At 43.3% G+C, this 24,766-nt stretch overlaps 1 protein-coding gene across 1 annotated transcript in view; it reads right to left on the bottom strand.

Moving 5' to 3' along the window:
* Positions 1-24,766, bottom strand: part of ZC3H6 (zinc finger CCCH-type containing 6) — a 62,207-nt gene that overhangs the window by 22,886 nt on the left and 14,555 nt on the right. Inside the window, exons 2-5 of the mRNA XM_056547241.1 lie at positions 18,180-18,378; positions 16,706-16,816; positions 7,500-7,722; positions 4,357-4,487 (exon numbers count right to left, since the gene is read on the bottom strand). Coding sequence (XP_056403216.1) covers positions 4,357-4,487; positions 7,500-7,722; positions 16,706-16,816; positions 18,180-18,378 — 664 coding nt within the window. The remainder of the gene's footprint in view (positions 1-4,356; positions 4,488-7,499; positions 7,723-16,705; positions 16,817-18,179; positions 18,379-24,766) is intronic.

The raw sequence follows: 24,766 nt of genomic DNA, 5'->3' as shown, positions 1-24,766 counted from the left end.
TATACTGGGATAGGAAGAAAACCCAGGCTGAAGGGGTGGCCGAATCCACCGGAACTGTAACATCCGGCGAAGCTAGGGGGTCTGGGGGAGCAGTGGAGCAGGCAGAGTCAGTGGGAATTTTAGGAATAATATGTCATATAGACAAAATAGAAGACTAGTAGTCTAGTTGTCAGTTTAGAGGGAGGAACAGAATAGCGTCTCCTATGAAAGTAAAGGGTTAACCCCTGAGAGGGGCGTTCCCAGAGCAGGAGCACTGACCGATTGGCCCCCCGCCACCTGGATCGTGCGCTCAGCGCTGATTGGAGGGCGATTCGCGCCTCCAGTAAGCTGCGGCGGCCCTGTGGGCGGAGCTATAGCGCCCCCGGCCACCGAAAAGAACCACAGTAGTGGAGCCCGCTCCTTGGCCCGGGCGCACATGTTAGCCGCATATGCGCCCGCAGGGAAGTGAGCGGGCGATACAAATATCCCCCGGCAGCCGTCTGCTGCCGAAGTGAAAGTAAGACGGCGCTTCATGCGCCCGACAGCATCCCCTTATCCACACACACCACTGCATAATAAGCGCCTCCAGAGAGTTCCGACCCCTGGGGGCGGAGCTATGTAGAAGTCGGGGATGAAGCAGTAATGGCGCCCGCTCCCTGTCCCGAGCGCACATGTCAGCAGCATATGCGCTCGGGGGAAATGAGCGGGCGGCATACAAACCGGCAGCAGCTGCCGGAGAAAATGAAAGTAAGCCAGCGCTCCGTGCAGTAAAAGCGTCGCGGCTGTCAGTCACATATAAGGCGCTGCGGCTACAGCCGCATAGTAAAACACACACACACAGTGTAAAAAGAAAAAAACACCTACACACCACAGTGTAATAAAAGAAATCATGCCCCCAAGATGCCACTGCTCGCCCCAGTACCAGCCAGCCCCATAAACCTGAAAGGTGGGCAAAAAACTGAGGGTCTCCAGAGGTTGCAAGTTCTTGAACCTAAGGGAGAAAGGGAAATGTACTCACCTCAGTCAGAAGAACTTACTTAATGGAGTCTTCTGTTAAGTCTTCAGTCATCTTTTTGTCCCTGCATCACGCCTAGCTGTTATGCGCGAGCGAGGCGAGCAGAGAAATAGGGGGAGCTGGACCCATGAGGTACCAACCCAGGCGCTGACCGTTGGCAGGGGGGGGGGGTTTGGTGAACAGCATATACGCAATGTCTGTGCCCCCTTACTCGCAATGGGGAAACAGGGAACCGGAGTCCCTGAGTCCCCCCCTGAAAACATGAAAGAAAAAGGAATGAAAAAAAACTAACACGTCCCTATACTAGGAAAACAATAAATCAGAAGACCTGGTCTGGAGAATTCCAGACCATGTCCACCTCCTTCAGACACTAAGCTTAAACTGATTACCTCAGGGCCTGAAGGCGGGTATATCCTGCTGGGAGGAGCCTACATTTTTTTATTACCATAGTGTCACACCTCCTAGAGACAGCAGCATACAACCATGGTCTGTGTCCCACAGTCTGTGTCCCCCAATGGAGCCGATAGAGAAATAAGATTATTTCAAGCATGTGATGCTCCTTTAAACTCACCTGGGGCAAGTAACAGGTGTGGGCAATATAAAAATCACACCTGAAAGCAGATAAAAAGGAGAGAAGTTCACTTAGTCTTTGCATTGTGTGTCTGTGTGTGCCACACTAATGCACAGAGGAGAAGATAACTGTCTGAGGACTTGTGAACCAAAATTGTGGAAAAACATCAACAATCTCAAGGTTATAAGTCCATCTCCAGAGATCTAGATTTGCCTTTGTCCACAGTGCACAACATTATTAAGAAGTTTGCAACCCATGGCACTGTAGCTAATCTCCCTGGGCATGGACGGAAGAGAAAAATTGATGAAAGGTGTCAACACAGGATAGTTTGGATGGTGGATAAGCAGCCCCAAACAAGTTCCAAAGATATTCAAGCTGTCCTGCCGGCTCAGGGAGCATCAGTGTCAGCGCGAACTATCCGTCGACATTTAATTGAAATAAAACGCTATGGCAGGAGACCCAGGAGGACTACATTTTGCCAAAATGAACTTGAGTAAGCCAAAAATCGTTCTGGGAAAACATCTTGTGGACAGATGAGACCAAGATAGAGCTTTTTGGTAAAGCACATAATTCTACTGTTTACCGAAAACTGAATGAGGCCTACAAAGAAAAGAACACAGTACCTACAGTGAAATATAGTGGAGGGTCAATGATGTTTTGGGGTTGTTTTGCTGCCTCTGGCACTGGGTGCCTTGAATGTGTGCAAGGCATCATGAAATCTGAGGATTACCAACGGATTTTGGGTCGCACTGTACAGCCCAGTGTCAGCTGGGTTTGCGTCCGAGATCTTGGGTCTTCCAGCAGGACAATGACCCCCAAACATACGTCAAAAAAGCCCCCAGAAATGGATGGCAACAAAGCGCTGGAGAGTTCTGAAGTGGCAGCAATGAGACCAGATCTAAATCCCATTAATCCCAATCTTAAAATTGCTGTTGGGAAAAGGCGCCTTCCAATAAGAGAGACCTGGAGCAGTTTGCAAAGGAAGAGTGGTCCAACATTCCGGCTGAGAGGTGTAAGAAGCTTATTGATGGTTATAGGAAGCTACTGATTTCAGTTATTTTTTCTTAAGGATGTGCAACAAAATATTAAGTTATGGGTAATAATAATTTTGTCCAGCCCTTTTTGTGACATTATGTCCAATTTGCTTTTTTCCTCCTTTTTTGGTTTAGTTCCAATACACACAAAGCGAATAAACATGTGTATAGCAAAACATGTGTTACTGCAATCCTTTTCTGTGAGAAATACTTCAGTTTCTAGAAACATTTCAGGGGTGCCAACATTTATGGCCATGACTTTAAGTGACAAGTGTGAACTCCGCACATAATTTTTAAACTTTTACTATTTGCAAATGTTGTGCATGTATAAATCTGTTGGGTGTGTGAAGTGTCTGTCATAAATTATATGAACATGTGGATATCCGACTTTTCATTTCATAATTCAGGAGTGGGGGAGGGGGGTTTAAAACTGCAAAAATAGTTTCAAATCCTGGCAGCAAAAGGGTTTATCTTGGCATGGTTTAGATTGTGTTTAATATAACAGGAAATGTACTTTACCTATCACTTGGTTTCAATGTTATTTTACTAGTAATTGGCTTCAACTGGCTTAAGACAAACTGTACCAATACTACTTTAGTAACAATTTCCTATTTAACCCCTTAAGGACGCAGGGTTTTTCCATTTTTGCACTTTCATTTTTTCCTCATCACCTTCTAAAAATAATAACGCTTTCAATTTTGCACCTACAGACTAATATGAGGGCTTTTAAATTTTTTTTTTTTTGCGCCACCAATTGTACTTTATGACATCAATCATTTCACCATAACATTTACGGCGAAAGCAGAAAATAAAATATTTGTGGGGCAAAATTGGGGGGAAAAAAAGCCATTTTGTAATTTTGGGGGCTTCCGATTCTATGCAGTGCACTTATTGGCAAAAATGACACCATATCTTTATTCTGTAGGTCCATACGGTTACAAGGATACCGTATATACTTGAGTATAAGCCGACCCGAATATAAGCAGAGGCCCCTTATTTCACCCCTTATCATCCAGACCCCCATCATCATCACCCTGTCATCATCCTCCCACTTCATCATCACTGCCTGTCATCATCACCCCGTCATCATCCCCCCCCCCCCCCCTTTCATCATCACCGCCTGTCAATCCCTTCATCAGTGGTCTTCAAATTGCGGACCTCCAGATGTTGCAAAACTACAACTCCCAGTATGCCCAGACAGCCATCGGCTGTCCGGGCATGCTGGGAGTTGTTGTTTTGAAACATCTGGAGGTACACAGGTTGAAGACCACTGCGGCCTTCATCATCATCCAGACCCCCCTTTAGTTTTCTACTCACCTCCCCTCGGTGGGAAGGAAGGGTGAGCTGGTCCGGGTCATCTATGCTGCAGGGACTGTCCGGTGGGGAGGGTTAGTCGTTCCGGGCTGTCCATCTTCACCGGGAGGCCCTCTTCTCTGCTCCGGGCCCGGACTAGTGACGTTGCCTTGACGACGACGCACAGGGACGTTCATGTCAAGGCAACGTTACTAGTCCGGGTCCGGAGCGGAGAAGAGGGCCTCCCGGTGAAGATGGACAGCCCGGAACGACTAACCCTCCCCACCGGACGGAAGAGCATTAAGTGTTTTTATCTTATTTATTACGAATGCAACATCTGAATCCAATGAAGGGTCCAGGAAGCCATTAATTATTTTGGTATATTACTATACAAATCTAACCGCATTCAGGACTCAAGTAGACAATGAACTGCGATATTATATGACATGATGTGTGGTACCCACCTCTTGGAAGCCATCCTGATAATAAGGGCTCGGACCTTTATGAGCGCCTCTTCCTCTGCCTCGCTCTTTATGTATTGTTTTCTTGTGGGGACCAAGGCCACGTCCATAATAATACCCTTTCTGCTCTGGTCCTGAAAAACATCACGTTTTTAATTTCTGAAGAAATGTAACTAATGAAAATGTAAACTATTGTCAATATCTCCTAACAACAGCATCATACTTGCAGCTCAGTTACAGGTAAATTAAGCAAAGTAAAAAGAACACACACAACCTGAGGACAAAATTACACACAACCTGAGGAGAGGTGTGTGTGTAAGCCCTTTAAAAGGGTAGGCCAGCTTTTTTTGTTTGTTCAGTATGTTATTCACCTTATTTTTCTTTACTTATGGTTGTTCTACTATTTGTATTATACCGGGTTTGTCTGGTTTACGTGTATTCGAAAAACGTAATAAAAAAATTAAAAAAAGGTTAACATGTCCCCTCCCCTCCATGCATCTCTATGGGAGAGCCAGAAAGAGTACAGCGCTCATGTATTTCTGGTTCACCCATAGAGATGCATGGAGGGGGCATGCTGACCCCCGATCTGCGCACGAAGAGAAAGAGGGGTCACAGCGGTTGGACCCCCCCCTCCGTGATCAGACCCGTATATCACCCTATCCTCTTTGGATAGCGGATAAGAAGTAATACTGGACAACCCCTATAAGCTCTTTTGTAATTTACACATAACAAACCATATATTTCTGTAAGTAGACACTTCGCTTACTGTGAAAATATCACTAGTAGTTTTCATATACAGTGGTCCCTCAACATACGATGGTAATTCGTTCCAAACGACCCATCGTTTGTCGAATCCATCGTATGTTGAGGGATCCGTGCAATGTAAAGTATAGGAAGCTGTACTCACCTGTCCCCGTCGCTCCGGACCAGGTCCTCACCGCTCCCGCTGCTGTTCCAGGGGCTCCCGATGCTGTCCCGCTGCTCCGGTGTCTTCTTCGCGATCCTCCGGTGTCTTGCGCATCTTCTGCAGGGTCCGGGCCTCGCTTTCTGGTGACGTTATTACGTTGCGGCGCCGGCGCGGCGTGCGTAGTGACGTAATAACGACGCCGGAAAGCGAGGCCCGGACCCTGGAGAAGATGCGCAAGACACCGGAGGATCGCGAAGTGGACCCGGAGCAGCGGGAATAGGTAAGTGAACATGCTGGGGCACATTACACTGCTATCCGACAGCAGCTTAAGCATTTTGCGCTGTCGGATAGCAGTTAATGCGATGGCCCCGACATATAAAAGCATCGTATGTCGATGCTGACATCAACATGCGATGGCCTCAGAGGCCATCGTATGTCGATTTTATCATATGTCGGGGCAATCGTAGGTCGGGGGGTTACTGTATAGGCTCCTTTATGTGATTTAGTTTAAAGGGGTATTCCAGGAAAAACCTTTTTTTTTATATTAACTGGCTCCAGAAAGTTAAACAGATTTGTAAATGACTTCTATTGAAAAATCTTAATCCTTCCAATAATTATCAGCTGCTGAAGTTGAGTTGTTCTTTTCTGTCTGTCATCAGTGCTCTCTGCTGACATCTCTGCTTGTTCCGGGAACTGCACAGAGTAGAAGAGGTTTGCTATGAGGATTTGCTTCTACTCTGGACAGTTCCCGAGACAGGTGTTATCAGAGAGCACTTAGACAGTAAAGAAAAACTCAACTTCAGCAGCTCATAAGTACTGAAAGGATTAATACTTTTTAATAGAAGTAATTTACAAATCTGTTTAACTTTCTGTAGCCAGTTGATATATAAATTTTTTATATATATTTTTTTTCCTGGATAACCTCCCTTTAAAAAATTGTTGTGCGTGTCATCTTGGCACATATCTGCACATAAATCATCAAGAGATAACACACACAAAAAAGTCCAAATAGCAAAAGGGATATGCAAAAGAGGTTATGTATCTCTGTGATCCATTATGTATGACACAATACGTAAGTGTCTGATGTGTTATATTTTAACCTATTTAGTGCATGAAACACACCCCATGTGCTCTCTTACTTGAAACAGGGGGTGATAACACGAAGAAAAGTTCATCTATTATATCCCTGGTGCCACTGAAAAGTCATGCAGGAGAAAATATCACATCACTAGGATGTAATGTTTCTTCTTGCTCTCACCAGCACTGAGATGAGCGAAATTACAGTAAGTTCGATTCGTCACGAACTTCTCGGCTCGGCAGTTGATGACTTTTCCTGCATAAATTAGTTCAGCTTTCCGGTGCTCCGGTGGGCTGGAAAAGGTGGATACAGTCCTAGGAGACTCTTTCCTAGGAATGTATCCACCTTTTCCAGCCCACCGGAGCACCGGAAAGCTGAACTCAAGTATGCAGGATAAGTCATCAACTGCCGAGCCGAGAAGTTCGTGACGAATCAAATTTACTGTAAGTTCGCTCATCCCTAACTGACACAAAGCCAGGGAGTCCATCTCTTCCTCCTGCTCTCTGAATATTGCAGCTATAAGCTAAACAGTTATGATAGTGAAAGGGTTAAACCATTGTTTCCCGACCAGGGTGCCTCCAGCTGTTGCAAAACTACAACTCCCAGCATGCCCGGACAGCCAAAGGCTGTCCGGGCATGCTGGGAGTTGTAGTTTTGCAACAGCTGGAGGCACCCGGGTCGGGAAACACTGAAACACTGAAAATCTGCAGCGGATTTTGCTACCAATCTTCAATGGGTCCGAAGGAAAATCTGCAAATCTATCTCTATTGTGGATTTTCTGCTGACCCATTGAAGTCAACGGTAGCAAAATCTGCTGCGGATTTTGCGCAGCAAATACACTGCGGAAATTCTGCAGGTAATACGCCTGTGTGAACATACCCATATGGTACGTTCACATGGGCAGATTTATTTGCTGTGTATTTGAAAGGGGGCGGCTGTCTGAGGAAAATCTGCCGCAGGCCCTATTGACCTCAATGGGGCTTGTGGCAGATTTTCCTCAGCCTTTGGCTCTCTGGGCATGCTGGGAGTTGTAGTTTTGCAACAGCTGGAGGCACCCTGGTTGGGATACGCTGGGTTAACCACATCCAAACAGAGAAACTTGCTTTACAATGAATCAGGACAACGCTAAATGGACGTCAGTAAGTGCCTGAAAGTGGTTACCTGGAGGCATTCCTTTCATGGACATCTTCTTATATGGAGGTTCGCGTGGTTCGCTGATGTCGGGGTTCTCCTTCGCTTGCCTGTAGTGTTTCAGCTGCTCAGCATAATCCTCCTCATCTTCTTCATTGTAATTCCCATCGCTGTAGTTGCTGTAGTTGTCGTAGTCAGGTGGGTTTTTCTTGCTATGCATAGATTTTGAGGACATGTAATTGCCGCGTCCATGCTGTAACAAGGGAGAACTCAAAGTTACACACTTGCGATAAAAACACTTGCAGTTAAAGGGGTACTCCAGTGGAAAACATTATTATTATTTTTTTTTTTATCAAATGGTGCCAGAAAGTTGAACAGATTTGTAAATTACCGTATTTTTCGCCCTATAGGACGCACCGGCGTACAAGACGCACCCAATTTATAGGTGCAAAATCTATAAAAATAAAGATTTTGAACCCAATAGTGGTCTTCAACCTGCGGACCTCCAGATGTTGCAAAACTACAACTGCCAGCATGCCAGGACAGCGAACGGCTGTCCGGGCATGCTGGGAGTTGTAGTTTTGCAACATCTGGAGGTCCGCAGATTGAAGACCACTGCATAGGAGGTAATAATCATGTGTCCCCGCCGCTCGGACCCGTCACCGCTGCCCTGGATGTCGCTCCATCGCTGTCGCCGTGTCCCCGTCGCTCCGGAACATCTCTGCTGCCGGACGGGTATCCTCGCACTTCGTCGCCGCCATCACGTCGTTACGCACGCCGACGCACGTACGCGACGACGTGATGACGAGGAAGGAGAGCGCCGGCCATACAGGGGATCCCTGAACAGAGAAGACACCGAGGAGGCAGGTAAGGTCCCTCCCGGTGTCCTGTAAGCACTAACCCGGCTGTTCGGGACCGCCGCGGTGAAATCGCGGCGGTCCCGAACAGCCGCACTGAACAGCCGGGTTAGTGTCACTTTCGCTTCAGATGCGGCGGTCAGCTTTGATCGCCACGTCTGAAGGGTTAATACAGGGCATCACCGCGATCGGTGATGTCCTGTATTAGCCGCAGGTCCCAGCAGTTAATGGCCGCAGGGACCGCCCCGATAGGTGTGTATTCGCCGTATAAGACGCACCGACTTTTCCCCCCCCAGTTTTGGGGAAGAAAAAGTGCGTCTTATACGGCGAAAAATACGGTACTTCTATTAAAAAAAATCTTTACCCTTCCAGTACTTATTAGCAGCTGTATCCTACAGAGGAAATTCTTTACTTTTTTAATTTATTTTTGTCTTGTCCACAGTGCTCTCTGCTGACACCTGATGCCTGTATGAGGAACTGTCCAGAGCAGGAGAAAATCCCCATAGGAAACCTATGCAGCTCTGGACAGTTCCTGACACGGACAGAGGTGTCAGCAGAGAGCACTGTGGACAAGACAAAAAAGAAATTCAAAAAGAAAAGAATTTCCTATGTAGCATACAGCTGCTAAAAAGTACTGGAAGGGTTAAGATTTTTTAATAGAAGTCATTTACAAATATGTTTAACTTTCTGGTACCAGTTCATTTAAAAAAAAAAGTTTGTCACCAGAGTACCCCTTTAATAGCGTGTGTGGTATCTAAGGTGCCTGACAGGAGAGAAGGGCTATCCCACTATCAGCACAATGGAATGTCAAAGGGTTACCATGGTAGCCTGGGGCCTAATAAAAGCCCTTCTGCCAATACGGTTATTTGTTCACATTGCAGGTATAACAACCCATAGAATAACGTTCATGTGAATTTTACTGTGGTAAACAAAAATCCTAAAAATAAAATTGCAGTTTTTTTTCCATCCAATATGATAGACTAAAACATAATGGTGGGTTGCTGTTTTTTTTTTTTTTTTTTTTTTTTTTTTTTAAATCACCTTAAAAAATAGTCTAAAAAGAATCAAACTATTTGTACCCCAAAATGGCACCAAGAATTCATCAAGCTGTTTAGAATTTTTTTTTATCTAAAATTGTCGCACAAAAAGTCTCAGTCCGTTCCCTTGCGGCTTTTGTGAGACTTTTGCTATAGATCATATCTGAAAGTGAGCAGCCATGTGCAGTGCTTTAGACTAGTTTTATGCAGTGGGCACTGATTCATTATGTGCGACTTTTCTCCGAAAGTCTCAGAAAAGTCTCAAAAAAGTTGCAGCGCCGCAATTTACACACAAACTCACACCAGGTCACTTCAGCCCTGGAAAGCAGTCTAAATGAGTAGCATTTGGGGACAGGTGGAACACATCCCCCTGATGAACTAACGTGATGTTGGTCCTCTGATGCCCCCCCCCCCCCCCTCAACTGTGCCCGCAGGATCATTTAGGATAACGGGCGGCAGGGGGAGGATGATGATGCCAAACAGGCAGCCTGTTTCCATTGCTTAGTTTTTTTCCAGTGCCGCACGCTGCTGGAACAGGTGGGAAAAATAGAAGGACTCTGAGGTAATGTTCCCATGCGCCAAATTCATCAAATGGCGTGTGACTTTTGGTGAATTTGGTGCAGGCAGGTGTATTCTTAGGCAACTTTTCACATCTATAATAGCACATATACTAGTAAAATATTGATGAATGCCTCTCATAGTTTCTAAATGTATACAAGTTGACATTAAATAAACAACCTGCAGAATAAAGTCAAGCAGATTTTAGACAATTTTTTATTTTATTTTACTAAATATAATAGTCTGCGAGGTCACAAAGGAACCCACGGTAACCGCTTATAAACATTATCAGGTGTAGGCAGAATAACAGTAATCTGTATGGCAGGAATACAAAGAGAAAGCTGCTGCCTCCAAAAAAAAAAAAAAAACATTGCTGCCTGTCTGCAGTTTGCTAACACTACATTCCAGCATAAAGACCTTATATCCTCTGTAAAGGCTGTAAATTCATTGTGGGAGATTTATCAAAACCTGTCCAGAGGAAAAGTTGCTGAGTTGCCCATAGCAACCAATCAGATCGCTTCTTTCATTTTTCAGAGGCCTTAACAAAAATTAAAGAAGCAATCTGATTGGTTGCTATGGGCAACTCAGCAACTTTTCCTCTGGACGGGTTTTGATAAATCTCCCCCATTGTTTGGGCCTATTTGCTCCATCTGGGCCAGGATGACTTGCCATAATTGATGGATCAATGAATTCTAAACTAGAACGGTAAATTCTAAAGGAAAATGTCAGCTATCTATAGGATAGCTAAATCTCAAGAGAGCATGGGCCATGCAGCCAGACAAACACCTTACCTAAACCCAAGTAGAATAAAGTAAAAATGTTGGTATGGCCAAGTCAAAGTCCCGGCCTTAATCCTGTATAAATGTTGTGGAAGGACCTGAGGTGGGCAGTGCATGGGAAATTAGTCTGTTTCCTCTCTTATATTGAGGGGTTAAGTTCCTCCAAACCGATATGCACAACTAATCAACAATTATCCCGGAAAACTTTAAGATGTACCGTATATACTCGAGTATAAGCCGACCCGAATATAAGCCGAGGCCCCTAATCTCACCCCAAAAACCCAGGAAAACTTATTGGCTCGACTATAATCCTAGGGTGGGAAATACATCACCCCCCCCTGTCATCATCCAGACCTCCGTCATCGTCACCCCCGTCATCGTCAACCACCCCCCTTCATCATCACTGCCTGTCAATCCGGGCCTTCGTCATTATCCAGGCCCTCTTCTCCACTCCGGGCCGGCCCCGGCCTAGTGACATTGCCTTGACGACAACGCACAGGGACGTTCATGCGCAGGGACGTCCCTGTGCGTCTTCGTCAAGGCAACGTCACTAGTCTGGGGCCGGCCCGGAGCGGAGAAGGGGGCCTCCCGGTGAAGATGGACAGCCCGGAACAACTAACCCTCCCCACCGGACAGTCCCTGCAGCATAGATGGCCCGGACCAGCTAACCCTTCCTTCCTTCCCACCGAGGGGAGGGGAGTAGAAAACTAAAGGGGGGTCTGGATGATGACGAAGGCCGCAGTGGTCTTCAACCTGCTGACCTCCAGATGTTTCAAAACTACAACTGCCTGGCTGTCCGGGCATGCTGGGAGTTGTAGTTTTGCAACATCTGGAGGTTGAAGACCACTGAGAAGGGAATGACAGGCAGAGAGTACACTCGAGTATAAGCCGAGGGGGCGTTTTCAGCACGAAAAATCGTGCTGAAAAACTAGGCTTATACTCGAGTTATTAATGCACAAGGGGGTCATACCACATACTAAATGACCTATAGCCCTTATATACAGTTGCAAGAAAAAGTATGTGAACCCTTTGGAATAATATGGTCTTCTGCACAAATTGGTCATAAAATGTGATCTGATCTTCATCTAAGTCACAACAATAGACAATCACAGTCTGCTTAAACTAATAACACACAAATAATTAAATCTTACCATGTTTTTATTGAACACACCATGTAAACATTCACAGTGCAGGTGGGAAAAGTATGTGAACCCTTGGATTTAATAACTTGTTGAATCTCCTTTGGCAGCAATAACTTCAACCAAACATTTCCTGTAGTTGCAGATGAGAAAAGCACAAAGGTCAGGAGTAATTTTTGATCATTCCTCTTTACGGAACAGTTTCAGTTCAGCAATATTCTTGGGATGTCTGGTGTGAATCGCTTTCTTGAGGTCATGCCACAGCATCTCAATCAGCTTGAGGTCAGGACTCCGACTGGGCCAAGCCAGAAGGCGTATTTTCTTCTGTTTAAGCCATTCTGTTGATTTACTTCTATGCTTTGGATCGTTGTCCTGTTGCAACACCCATCTTCTGTTGAGCGTCAGCTGGTGGACAGATGGCCTTAAGTTCTTCTGATAAACGTCTTGATAAACTCGGGAATTTATTTTTCCTTCGATGATAGCAATCGGTCTAGGCCCTGATGCAGCAAAGCAGCCCCAAACCATGATGCCCCCACCATACTTCACAGTTGGGATGAGGTTTTGATGTTTGTGTGCTGTGCCTCTTTTTCTCCACACATAGTGTTGTGTGTTTATTCCAAACAACTCCACTTTTGTTTCATCTGTCCACAGAATATTTTGCCAGTACTGCTGTGAAACATCCAGGTGCTCTTGTGCAAACTGTAAATGTTCAGAAATGTTTTTTTTTTTTGGACAGCAGTGGATTCCTCTGTGGTATCCTCCCAAGAAATCCATTCTTGTTTAGTGTTTTACGTATCGTAGATTCACTAACAGGGATGTAAGCATATGCCAAAGACTTTTGCAAGTCTTTAGCAGACACTGTAGGAGCCTTCTTCACCTCATTGAGCAGTCTGCGCTATGCTCTTGCAATCATCTTTATAAGACAGCCACTCCTAGGGAGGGTAGCAGCAGTGCTGAACTCTCTCCATTTATAGACAATTTGTCTTACTGTGGACTGATGAAAAGCAAGGCTTTTGGAGATTCTTTTAGAACCTTTCCAGCTTATGCAAGTCAACAATTCTTAATCGTAGGTCTTCTGAGAGCTCTTTTGTGAGAGACATCAATCACATCAGGCAATGCTTCTTGTGAAAAGCAAACCCAGAACTGGTGGGTGTTTTTTTATTTTTTTTTATAGGGCAGGGCAGCTGTAACCAACACCTCCAATCTCATCTCATTGATTGGACTCCAATTGGATGACACCTCACTCCAATTAGCTCTTGGAGATGTCATTAGTCTAGGGATTCACATACTTTTTCCACCTGCACTGTGAATGTTTACATGGTGTGTTCAATAAAAACATGGTAACATTTAATTCTTTGTGTGTTATTAGTTTAAAGGGGTACTCCGGAGATCAACATGTTTTTCCGGTTTTGACTTACCCTATTTGTTTTGTTTAATTTCTATTCTTGTTGTTTAGCCTACTCTATTTCCGTTCTTTGTTGTCTTTTTATCCCCCACTTTGTTTTCCTATCTTTGCTTCTATTTCATGTTTCTTGCTGTGCTGAAAACTACAAATCCCAGCATGCCACATGTCTTGCTGGTTTGGGGCAGCTCTTTTTTTGTTTGTTTGTTCCGCCCTTTACCCACCCTACTATTTTCCCGGGTTGGCCCCCTTATATACAGCACACTAATATAATCAGCCTTGGTTGGAATACACTATCATACACACACAAAAGGGACTACAACTCCCAGCATGTGTCATTCAGGAGTCTTCAGTCTGTGGTATAACACCAGCATGCTGCCTCTGTAGTCTCCTGGGGGTTGTAGTTCACCACACCTCTATATGGCATACACCAGTGTTTCCCAACCAGGGTGCCTCCAGGTGTTGCAAAACTACAACTCCCAGCATGCCCTGACAGCCTTTGGGCATGCTAGGAGTTGTAGTTTTGCAACAGCTGGAGGCACACTGGTTGGGAAAAACTGGTGTAACATGATGTATATGCTGAATAGGCTAGAACAGTGTTTCCCAACCAGTGTGCCTCCAGCTGTTGCAAATCTACAACTCCCAGCATGCCCAAAGTTTGTCAGGGCATGCTGGGAGTTGTAGTTTTGCAACAGCTGGAGGCACACTGGTTTGTAAACATTAGCATACACACAACAGGGACTACAACTCCAAGCATGTGTCATTCAGGAGTTCCCCCTCCCCCTTCACATATAGAGATCATTCCCAGTATGAGATTTTTTCCCCTGCGTCCATATATCCCCAGCCTGTGCACCTTCTCATCCTCCCCTTCAGATAAGGCTGGGTTCACACTACGTTTTGTCCCATACGGGAGCGCATACGGCAGGGGGGAGCTAAAAGCTCGCGCTCCCGTATGTCATTCATTTCAATGAGCCGACCGGAGTGAAACGTTCGGTCCGGTCGGCTCATTTTTGCGCCGTATGCGCTTTTACAACCAGACCTAAAACCGTGGTTGACCACAGTTTTAGGTCCGGTTGTAAAAGCGCATACGGCGCAAAAATGAGCCGACCGGACCGAACGTTTCACTCCGGTCGGCTCATTGAAATGAATGACATACGGGAGCGCATACGGTCACATACGGGAGCGCGAGCTTTTAGCTCCCCCCTGCCGTATGCGCTCCCGTATGGGACAAAACGTAGTGTGAACCCAGCCTTACACTTATCTTCTCTGTGTTCCTTCTCCTGTGCAGACCTGGGTCCTTAGAATACAGAGAAGGGGCGAGGGGAGGTAAGGAGCTGTGTAATCAGCTGGAAGAGATGAGGGGCGTGCCTTATTTTTCTCATGCAGACAGAGGGGGGGAAAAAAAGCTGTGACATCTTGTCCACAACAGACTCAGAACTGTGGACAAGAGTAAAAGAAAACCCTCTGAACTACAGAACTTCCTGCCCAACAAACAGGTAAGCAAAACACACACATGCTGAAACATATAACACATGTATATTGCAAAAAAACTAAACTTACAAAGAAGATGCCATATAGTCAAAAAAATGTACCACCAGAGTACCCCATTAAGCAGACTGTGATTGTCTATTGTTGTGACTTAGATGAAGATCAGATCACATTTTATGACCAATTTGTGCAGATATCCATATAATTCAAAAGGTTCACATACTTTTTCTAGCAACTGTATTTGACTTGTTTGGTTTGTATTTGACTTCTTCTGATGTACTTTTAGGAAAATCTTTAATTTTAGGTTAAATTTATGCTAAAATATAGAAAATTCTGTAAGGTCAAATCATTTGGTTCAGAGTTAGGGTACTGCATATTCTGCCGATTTTTATGATTTGTTCAACTATTGATTTAGATTGAGTACTGCATTATAAAATCTGCAACCTATAGAGTAGTGTTTCCCAACCAGAGTGCCTCCAGCTGTTGCAAAACTACAACTCCCATGCTGTGAGTTGTAGTTTTTCAAAAGCTGGAGGCACCCTGGTTGGGAAACACTGCTATAGAGTAAGTGTGAATGTACCACAGAAGGCCTAAAATAAAAATGGAGGTGGATAAATGAAAAACAAATTAGGGTAAATGGATATAATTTTCTTGACTTAGATGTGTAAAGTACGGTGCAGACCTATATGTTTTGGTCCTGTTACTTTTTGCATTATTCTTTCTTTACTAGGGAGTGACATCCTATAGTCCATGTTGTGGTGGGAGTTTTTTAGTTTTTGTTTGATGTGTAGGGGGATGGATGTTTGTAAACATACTGTTACATTTATGTAATTATAAGAATAAATAAAAAAGTTATATGAAAACAAATTAAAAAAGAAATAAATATATAAATAAATAAATAAATAGAGGCCTAAACTGCTCAGATATGCCCTCCCCTAATGTGAGTACCGTATTTATCTGCATATAACACGCATTTTATAAGCTAACATTTTTAGCTTAAAGTTAGAGATGAGCGAACTTACAGTAAATTCGATTCGTCACAAACTTCTCGGCTCGGCAGTTGATGACTTTTCCTGCATAAATTAGTTCAGCTTTCAGGTGCTCCGGTGGGCTGGAAAAGGTGTATACAGTCCTAGGAGACTCTTTCCTAGGAATGTATCCACCTTTTCCAGCCCACCGGAGCACCGGAAAGCTGAACTAATTTAGGCAGGATAAGTCATCAACTGCCGAGCCGAGAAGTTCGTGACGAATCGAATTTAATGTAAGTTCGCTCATCTCTACTTAAAGTCTATCTGCGTCTTATACACTGATAACCTCATTCTGGCCCCGCAAAAGCCGCTGTGATTCAACGATTTAAAGCGGATGCTTTAAATCATGTAACTGCAGCGGCTTCTGCGGGGCCAGAGTCCCGCAGCCGCTGCCCAATTCCTCCCCATCCCCATCTTTCCTATTTGCCTGTCCTGGGGCGCACTCCTGCAGTCTCCAGTACCGGCGGCATCCTCTGCTGTCGCTGTGTGCTGACGAGTGACGTCCTCCACGCGAGGTCCCTTGCGCAGCGCCCAGCGACAGCGGAGGACGCCGCCGGAGCTTACAGGAGCGTGCCCCAGGACAGGTAAGTATGAAAGCCGGGGATGGGGAGTGAATCTGGTGGCGGCAGCGGGACTCTGGCCCCGCAGAAGCTGCTGCAGTTACCGCAGCAGCTTTAGCGAGGCCAGAGTTTATCGGGGTATACATACACCCTCGTTTTAACAAGGATATTTGGCTAAAAAAAAACTTTTTTTACCCAAATTTCCTTGGAAAATTTAGGGTGCGCGTTATAGGCCGGTGCGGGGTATACCACGATAAATACGGTATACATAGCATATATACATAAACTATTTGGAAAATTAAGCTAGCAGTAGCACAAACAAGGATCGAGGGACGACCAAATATGTCCTGTTAAAATGAAAGTATGTATTTAGTGACTGAAAGCTTACATGTTTATAATGGGAGTCGTAATCTCTGTACGGAGGAGGTTTACGTGGCCTCTCAGTGTGGTCGTCATCCGAGCTGTAGTCCGAGCTCTCATCGCTGGATGGTGCACTGTGCTGGAGAAACATGAATTGGAAAGTTTTATTTACAGATTAAACCTTCAGGGCAGTGTTTTCCAAACAGTGTGCCTCCAGCTGTTGCAAAACTACAACTTCCAGCATGCCCGGACAGCCGTTGGCTGTCCGGGCATACTGGGAGTTGTAGTTTTGCAACAGCTGGAGGCACACTGTTAGAAAAACATTGCTTTAAAGAGGTACTCCGGTGGAAAACATTTTTTTTTTTTAATCAACTGTTGCAGAAAGTTAAAGGGGTACTCCGGTGGAAAACATTTTTTTTTTTTTAATCAACTGGTGCAGAAAGTTAAAGGGGTACTCCGGTGAAAACCTTTTTTCTTTTAAATCAACTGGTGCCAGAAAGTTAAACAGATTTTTAAATTACTTCTATTAAAAAATCTTAATCCTTCCTGTACTTATTAGCTGCTGAATACTTCCGAGGAAATTCCTTTCTTTTTGGAACACTGATGACATCACGAGCACATTTCTCTCTGCTGACGTTATTATAATAATAATACTTTTATTTATTGTCCTTATTGGGATTTGAACCCAAGTCCCCAGCACTGCATGGCAGCAGTGCTAACCACTGAGCCACCATGCTGCCATTAGCATACATTTGCTATGCACGGTTGCTAAAATGGACTCAGATGTCAGCAGAGAGCACTGTGCTCGTGATGTCATCAGTGTTCCAGAAATAAAGGAATTTCCTCTGTAGCATTCAGCAGCTAATAAGTACTGGAAGGATTAAGATTTTTTTTTTAATACAAGTAATTTACAAATATGTTTAACTTTCTGGCACCAGTTGATTTAAAAGAAAAAAGGTTTTCACCGGAGTACTCCTTTAAACAGATTTGTAAATGACTTCTATTAAAAAATCTTAATCCTTCCAGTACTTATTAGCAGCTGTATGCTACAGAGGAAATTCTTTTCTTTTTTAATTCCTTTTTTATATTGTCCACAGTGCTCTCTGCTGACATCTGATGCCCTTATCAGGAACTGTCAGGAGCAGGAGAAAATCCCCATAGCAAACATATGCTGCTCTGGACAGTTCCTGACACGGACAGAGATGTCAGCAGAGAACACTGTGGACAAGACAAAAAAAAAAAGAAATTCAAAAAGAAAAGAAGTTCCTCTGAAGCATACAGCTGCTAATACGTACTGAAAGGATAAAGATTTTTTTTAATAGAAGTAATTTACAAATCTGTTTAACTTTCTGGCACCAGTTGATTTAAAAAAAAACAATATTTTCCACCGGAGGACTCCTTTAAGCAAAGGCAGATAAGGTTTTAAACCTTTAAAGGATAAAAAGTTCATATGCAGGGGAATAAAGGTGGGGGAAAAAAAACACATAAAAAGCTGAAACTACCTTATGCTTTGTTTTATGGCGTCGTTTCTTCTTCACTTTCACGTCCTTTTTACTCTTTTTCCGCTTTTTAGACTTTTTATGAGACCTTTCTTCTTGCGGCTCCTCCTCATCTTCTTTCACCTCTTCCTTCACTTCTTCAATTTTTTCCTCCTCAAATCCGGCGTCATCTATTTCGCCGTCTTCTAACTCGCCCTCCTTTCTGTAATGGAATAGAACAAGCTCATATTAAAGACTGCTCAGCAACAGGGATTAAAGGGGTATTCCAGGCAAAAACTTTTTTTATATATCAACTGGCTCCGGAAAGTTAAACAGATTTGTAAATGACTTCTATTAAAAAATCTTATTCCTTCCAATAGTTATTAGCTTCTGAAGTTGAGTTGTTGTTTTCTGTCTAACTGCTCTCTGATGACTCACGTCCCGGGAGCTGTGCAGCTCCTATGGGGATATTTTCCCATCATGCACAGCTCCCGGGACGTGACATCATCAATGAGCAGTTAGACAGAAAACTTCAGAAGCTAATAACTATTGGAAGGATTAAGATTTTTTAATAGAAGTAATTTACAAATCTGTTTAACTTTCCGGAGCCAGTTGATATATAAAAAAGTTTTTGCCTGGAATACCCCTTTAATGAAAACAGTCTCTGTCGTTTACGTGATGCAGCGCTAAAACACCAGCCTTCGCATATATATATATATATATATAAAATAATGTTTTCCAGTGGAGTACCCCTTTAGGGTGCGTTCACACACTCTTTGTTCTTGCGGGTTTTCCGCTGCGTATTTGAAAGTGGGCGGGCTCTTCTCGGCTGTCCCTAGCAGATTTTCCGCGGCGGAATTTACGCTGCGAAAAATCCGCCGAAATCCCTACTGAATTCAATGGGGCTTGCGGCGGATTTTCCGCAGCGTAAATTCCTCCGTGGAAAATCTGCTGCGGATAGCCGAGAAGAACCCACCCACTTTCAAATACGCATCGGAAAACCCACAAAAACAAAGAGCGTGTGAACGCACCTTTAAAGGGGTTGTCCTGTGAAAGACAATTTATCCCGAATCACCTGAAAGGAACATCGGCTATCTGAGATGAGCAAGTGCCGTCCATTCATTTCTAGGGGAGTTCTGGAGACTTGGGTCTCTTCAGCGTTCCTCTAGAGAATTAATGGAGTGTGCGCTGTCTGTAGCACACACTCCTCACAGGGAGGCTGGGGTCCCATTCAAGAGATTATGGGGTAACCTTCAATGGGATCTCATGAAGAACGCACCATCAATCAGCTCCTGGAACCTGCGGCAAGCCATAAATTCTTATGCTAGGTTCACATGTGCATCGGAGCTCCATCACAGACTCCATTTTCCTGCACAACAAAAACCAATGGGTCCTGATCCTGGATCCCATTGGCTTTAATTGGGTCCATTTGGATTCCGTCTGGGGTCTTTTATTTAGCAGGATTAGAGTTTGCAGTTTTATTGGATTCTGCAAACGGAGCTCCAACACTGATGTGAACCAAGCCTTAGGCCATGTTCACATGGCCGAAAAATGGACAGAATGTCTGCCCATTTTAGTGTTCTGGTGGGCGCTAGGACCGCTCGGAAATTTGCCGTCTATTAGACAGCAATGCATTTCCAAGAAGAATCCACAGAAAGGACAGAGAAAAGAAACATCTGTCCCAGGAATTCCGCCGTGTGCATAGTGCAGCAGAATCCCGTTGAAATCAATGGGACTCTGCTGCAGTGGAATGTCTGCACCGAATATTCCAGCAGACATTCTGCCGTGCGGACATACCCTAAGGCAGTGTTTCCCAATCAGGGTGCCTCCAGCTTTTGCTAAACTACAACTCCCAGCATGCCTGGACAGCCTTTGGCTGTCCAAGCATGCTGGGAGTTGTAGTTTGGCAACAGCTGGAGGCACCCTTGTTGGGAAACACTGCCCTAAGGGTACGTTCACAAGGGCCAATTACCTGCGGAAAAATCTGCAGCGGATTTTGCTACCAAATTTTAATGGGTCCGAAGGAATATCTGCAAATCTGCCTCTATTGCGGATTTTCTGCTGACCCATCGAAGTCAACGGTAGCAAATACACTGCAGAAATTCTGCAGGTAATACGCCTGTGTGAACATACCCATAGGGTACGATCACACGGGCAGATTTATTTGCGGGTTTCCCGCTGTGTATTTGAAAGGGGGCGGCTGTCTGAAGAAAATCTGCTGCAGATGCCGGACCCCCGCGATCAGCTACTTATCCTCTATCTTGCGGATAGGGGATAACTTAATTTTCAACAGTGATCTCCTTTAATATATTTGGTTACATTTACTTAAGGACGTTATGGTCTGCTTGGAAATAGCATTAACAGTAATTCCCTATTAAAGGTCTATATAAAAAATAAATAAATAAATACTCATTAGTTCAGGGATGTGGAATTCCTATCGCCCGACGCCCGGGACAAGCAGTCCCGGGCGCCGGGCAGGTGAATTTGTCCGGCCCTTAGCCCAGCTTCAGGCAAGCAGGGCCGGACCTGACAAGCGCGGTGGTGATCTGCAGTCTGTATGGAGCGGGCTCCCGACTCCTGCCCGCTCCATATTCTGCAGCACCCGGCTGTTCTCAGTAGCCGGGGGGCGCCGCTAATAGCCAGCATGCAGCAATCGCCGCGGCTGGCTATTAACCCTTTAGATCACCGCTGTCAAAGCTGACAGCGGCGTCTAAAGGGACATGTGAATGCTCCCTGGTGGGCTAGTGGGGTGGATCTCCCCCCCCCCCCCCCCCCCCCCCGCCCCGCGCGCAGCGCAATCGCGGGGGGAGATCCACTATAGAGGTAGCCGGAGGACTTACCTCTGCTTCCTCCTGTCCCGCTCTGTCATTGATACATCCTGGCCGGACCAGGCTCTATCAATGGATCACAGAGCTCACAGATCAATGAGTTCAATAGAACCCTATTCATCTGTCTGAGGAATCTAATGATTCCTCATATAAGTGTAATGCAGTGTTAAAAAAAAAAAGTTTTAATAAAAGTTTGAAAAACACACATTAACCCAGTGGTCTCCAAACTGTGGCCCTCCAGATGTTACAAAACTATAATTCCCAGCATGCCAGAACAGCCGTTGGCTGTCCGGGCATGCTGGGAGTTGTAGTTTTGCAACATCTGGAGGGCCACAGTTTGAAGAATGCTGCATTAACCCCTTCCATGTTAAAAGTTCAAATCACCCCCTTTTCCTATATAAAAACATGTAAACATAATAAAAATAAACATATTCGTTATCGCTTCGTACGTAATTGTACAACCTATTAAAATATAACATTATGTATCCCGTACGGTAAATGTAAAAAAAAATACCAAACCACAGATTTGCAATTTTTATAATATCCCAGAAAAAAAAGTTAAAAAGCGATTAAAAAATCAGATCAATACCAAAATGGTACCGATACAAAAAAACAGATTATGGCGCAAAAAATGAGCCCTCATACAGCCTGGTATGAGGAAAAAAAATAAAGCTACAGGGGTTAAAAAATGGCAATTAAAAAAATTAGAAAAAGTCCAGAATTAGTAAAACATGACGTAAACGATACAAATCTGGCATTGCTGTAACCAGGCGCCTAAAGTATAAAACTAACATGTTATCTGACCACAAGATAAATGGCGCAGAAAAGAAAAACCACCAAATCTGCAAAATTATCTTTTACTATTTCAATTTCACTTCCCTAAATATATATATATTTTTTGGTTTGGAGAATATGTTATTGAAAAATTAAAAGGTATCATTATAGTAGGTAGTTATGGCTATTAAAGGGCGAGGAGGAAAAAATGAGAGAGTAAAAGCGAAAATTGGCCCGGACAAGTGGATCGTCATGAGGGACAAGTAGATTTTGCTCCATTTTAGTCCCGTGGACAAGTACTTATTTTTTATAAAATTTCCACACCCCTGCATTAGTTACTTATATAGTAAGCAATAACAATTCAGTAGACCTGTTATCTTCACACACCGCAGAACCTACACTTAATGGTCCAAGATCTGATATTAAAGAGGTACTCCGGTGAAAACCTTTTTTTCTTTCAAATCAACTGGTGGCAGAAAGTTAAACATATTTGTAAATTACTTCTATTAAAAAATCTTAATCCTTCCTGTACTTATTAGCTGCTGAATACTACAGAGGAAATTCTTTTCTTTTTGGAATGCTCTCTGATGACATCACGAGTACAGTTCTCTCTGCTGACTTTATTATAATAATAATGTTTTATTTATTGTTTCCTTAGAGGGATTTGAACCAAAGTCCCCAGCACTGCAAGGCAGCAGTGCTAACCACTGAGCCACCATGCTGCCCTTAGCATACATATGCTATGCATGGTTGCTAAAATGGACAGAGATATCAGCAGAGAGCACTGTGCCCGTGATGTCATCAGTGTACCAAAAAGAAAGGCATTTCCTCTGTAGCATTCAGCAGCTAATAAGTACTGGAAGGATTAAGATTTTTTAATAAAAGTAATTTACAAATATGTTTAACTTTCTGCCACCAGTTGATTTAAAAGAAAAAAGGTTTTCACCAGAGTACCCCTTTAATGCAATTACCTAATGTGGTCTAGAAAGCATTTACGCATTAAAGGGGTTATCCAGGAAAAACTTTTATATATATATATATATATATATATATATATATATATATCAACTGGCTCCAGAAAGTTAAACAGATTTGTAAATTACTTCAATTAAAAAATCTTAATAATTTCAGTACTTATGAGCTTCTGAAGTTAAGGTTGTTCTTTTCTGTCTAAGTAATCTCTGATGACACGTGTCTCGGGAACTGTCCAGAGTAGAAACAAATTCCCATAGCAAACCTCTTCAAAACTGGGCGGTTCCCGAGACACGTGTCCCAGAAGAGAATAAGAAAATAAAAATGAATATGCATACTACAACCCTTCACTTCACATCAACACCTATAACCATACGAAACATCGCATAAACCTATGGCTACACCTATACCTCATTATACATCACATCTACACCTCATTATACATCACATCTACACCTATACCTCATTATACATCACATCTACACCTATACCTCATTATACATCACATCTACACCTATACCTCATTATACATCACATCTACACCTATACCTCATTATACATCACATCTACACCTATACCTTATTATACATCACATCTACACCTATACCTCATTATACATCACATCTACACCTATACCTCATTATACATCACATCTACACCTCATTATACATCACATCTACACCTATACCTCATTATACATCACATCTACACCTATACCTCATTATACATCACATCTACACCTATACCTCATTATACATCACATCTACACCTATACCTCATTATACATCACATCTACACCTATACCTTATTATACATCACATCTACACCTATACCTCATTATACATCACATCTACACCTATACCTCATTATACATCACATCTACACCTATACCTCATTATACATCACATCTACACCTCATTATACATCACATCTACACCTATACCTTATTATACATCACATCTATACCTCATTATACATCACATCTACACCTATACCTCATTATACATCACATCTATACCTCATTATACATCACATCTACACCTATACCTCATTATACATCACATCTACACCTGTACCTCATTATACATCACATCTACACCTATACCTATTATACATCACATCTACACCTATACCTTATTATACATCACATCTACACCTATACCTTATTATACATCACATCTACACCTATACCTTATTATACATCACATCTACACCTATACCTTATTATACATCACATCTACACCTATACCTCATTATACATCACATCTACACCTATACCTCATTATACATCACATCTACACCTATACCTTATTATACATCACATCTACACTTATACCTCATTATACATCACATCTACACCTCATTATACATCACATCTACACCTACACCTTATTATACATCACATCTACACCTATACCTCATTATACATCACATCTACACCTGTACCTCATTATACATCACATCTACACCTATACCTTATTATACATCACATCTACACCTATACCTCATTATACATCACATCTACACCTATACCTCATTATACATCACATCTACACGTATACCTCATTATACATCACATCTACACCTATACCTCATTATACATCACATCTACACCTATACCTCATTATACATCACATCTACACCTATACCTCATTATACATCACATCTACACCTATACCTTATTATACATCACATCTACACCTATACCTTATTATACATCACATCTACACCTACACCTTATTATACATCACATCTACACCTATACCTCATTATACATCACATCTACACCTATACCTCATTATACATCACATCTACACCTATACCTCATTATACATCACATCTACACCTATACCTCATTATACATCACATCTACACCTATACCTCATTATACATCACATCTACACCTATACCTTATTATACATCACATCTACACCTCATTATACATCACATCTACACCTATACTTTATTATACATCACATCTACACCTACACCTTATTATACATCACATCTACACCTCATTATACATCACATCTACAC

This window comes from Hyla sarda, chromosome 11, assembly GCF_029499605.1.
Source record: "Hyla sarda isolate aHylSar1 chromosome 11, aHylSar1.hap1, whole genome shotgun sequence".
Taxonomy (NCBI): Eukaryota; Metazoa; Chordata; class Amphibia; order Anura; family Hylidae; genus Hyla; species Hyla sarda.
This window is presented reverse-complemented; position numbering and strand designations above follow the sequence as displayed.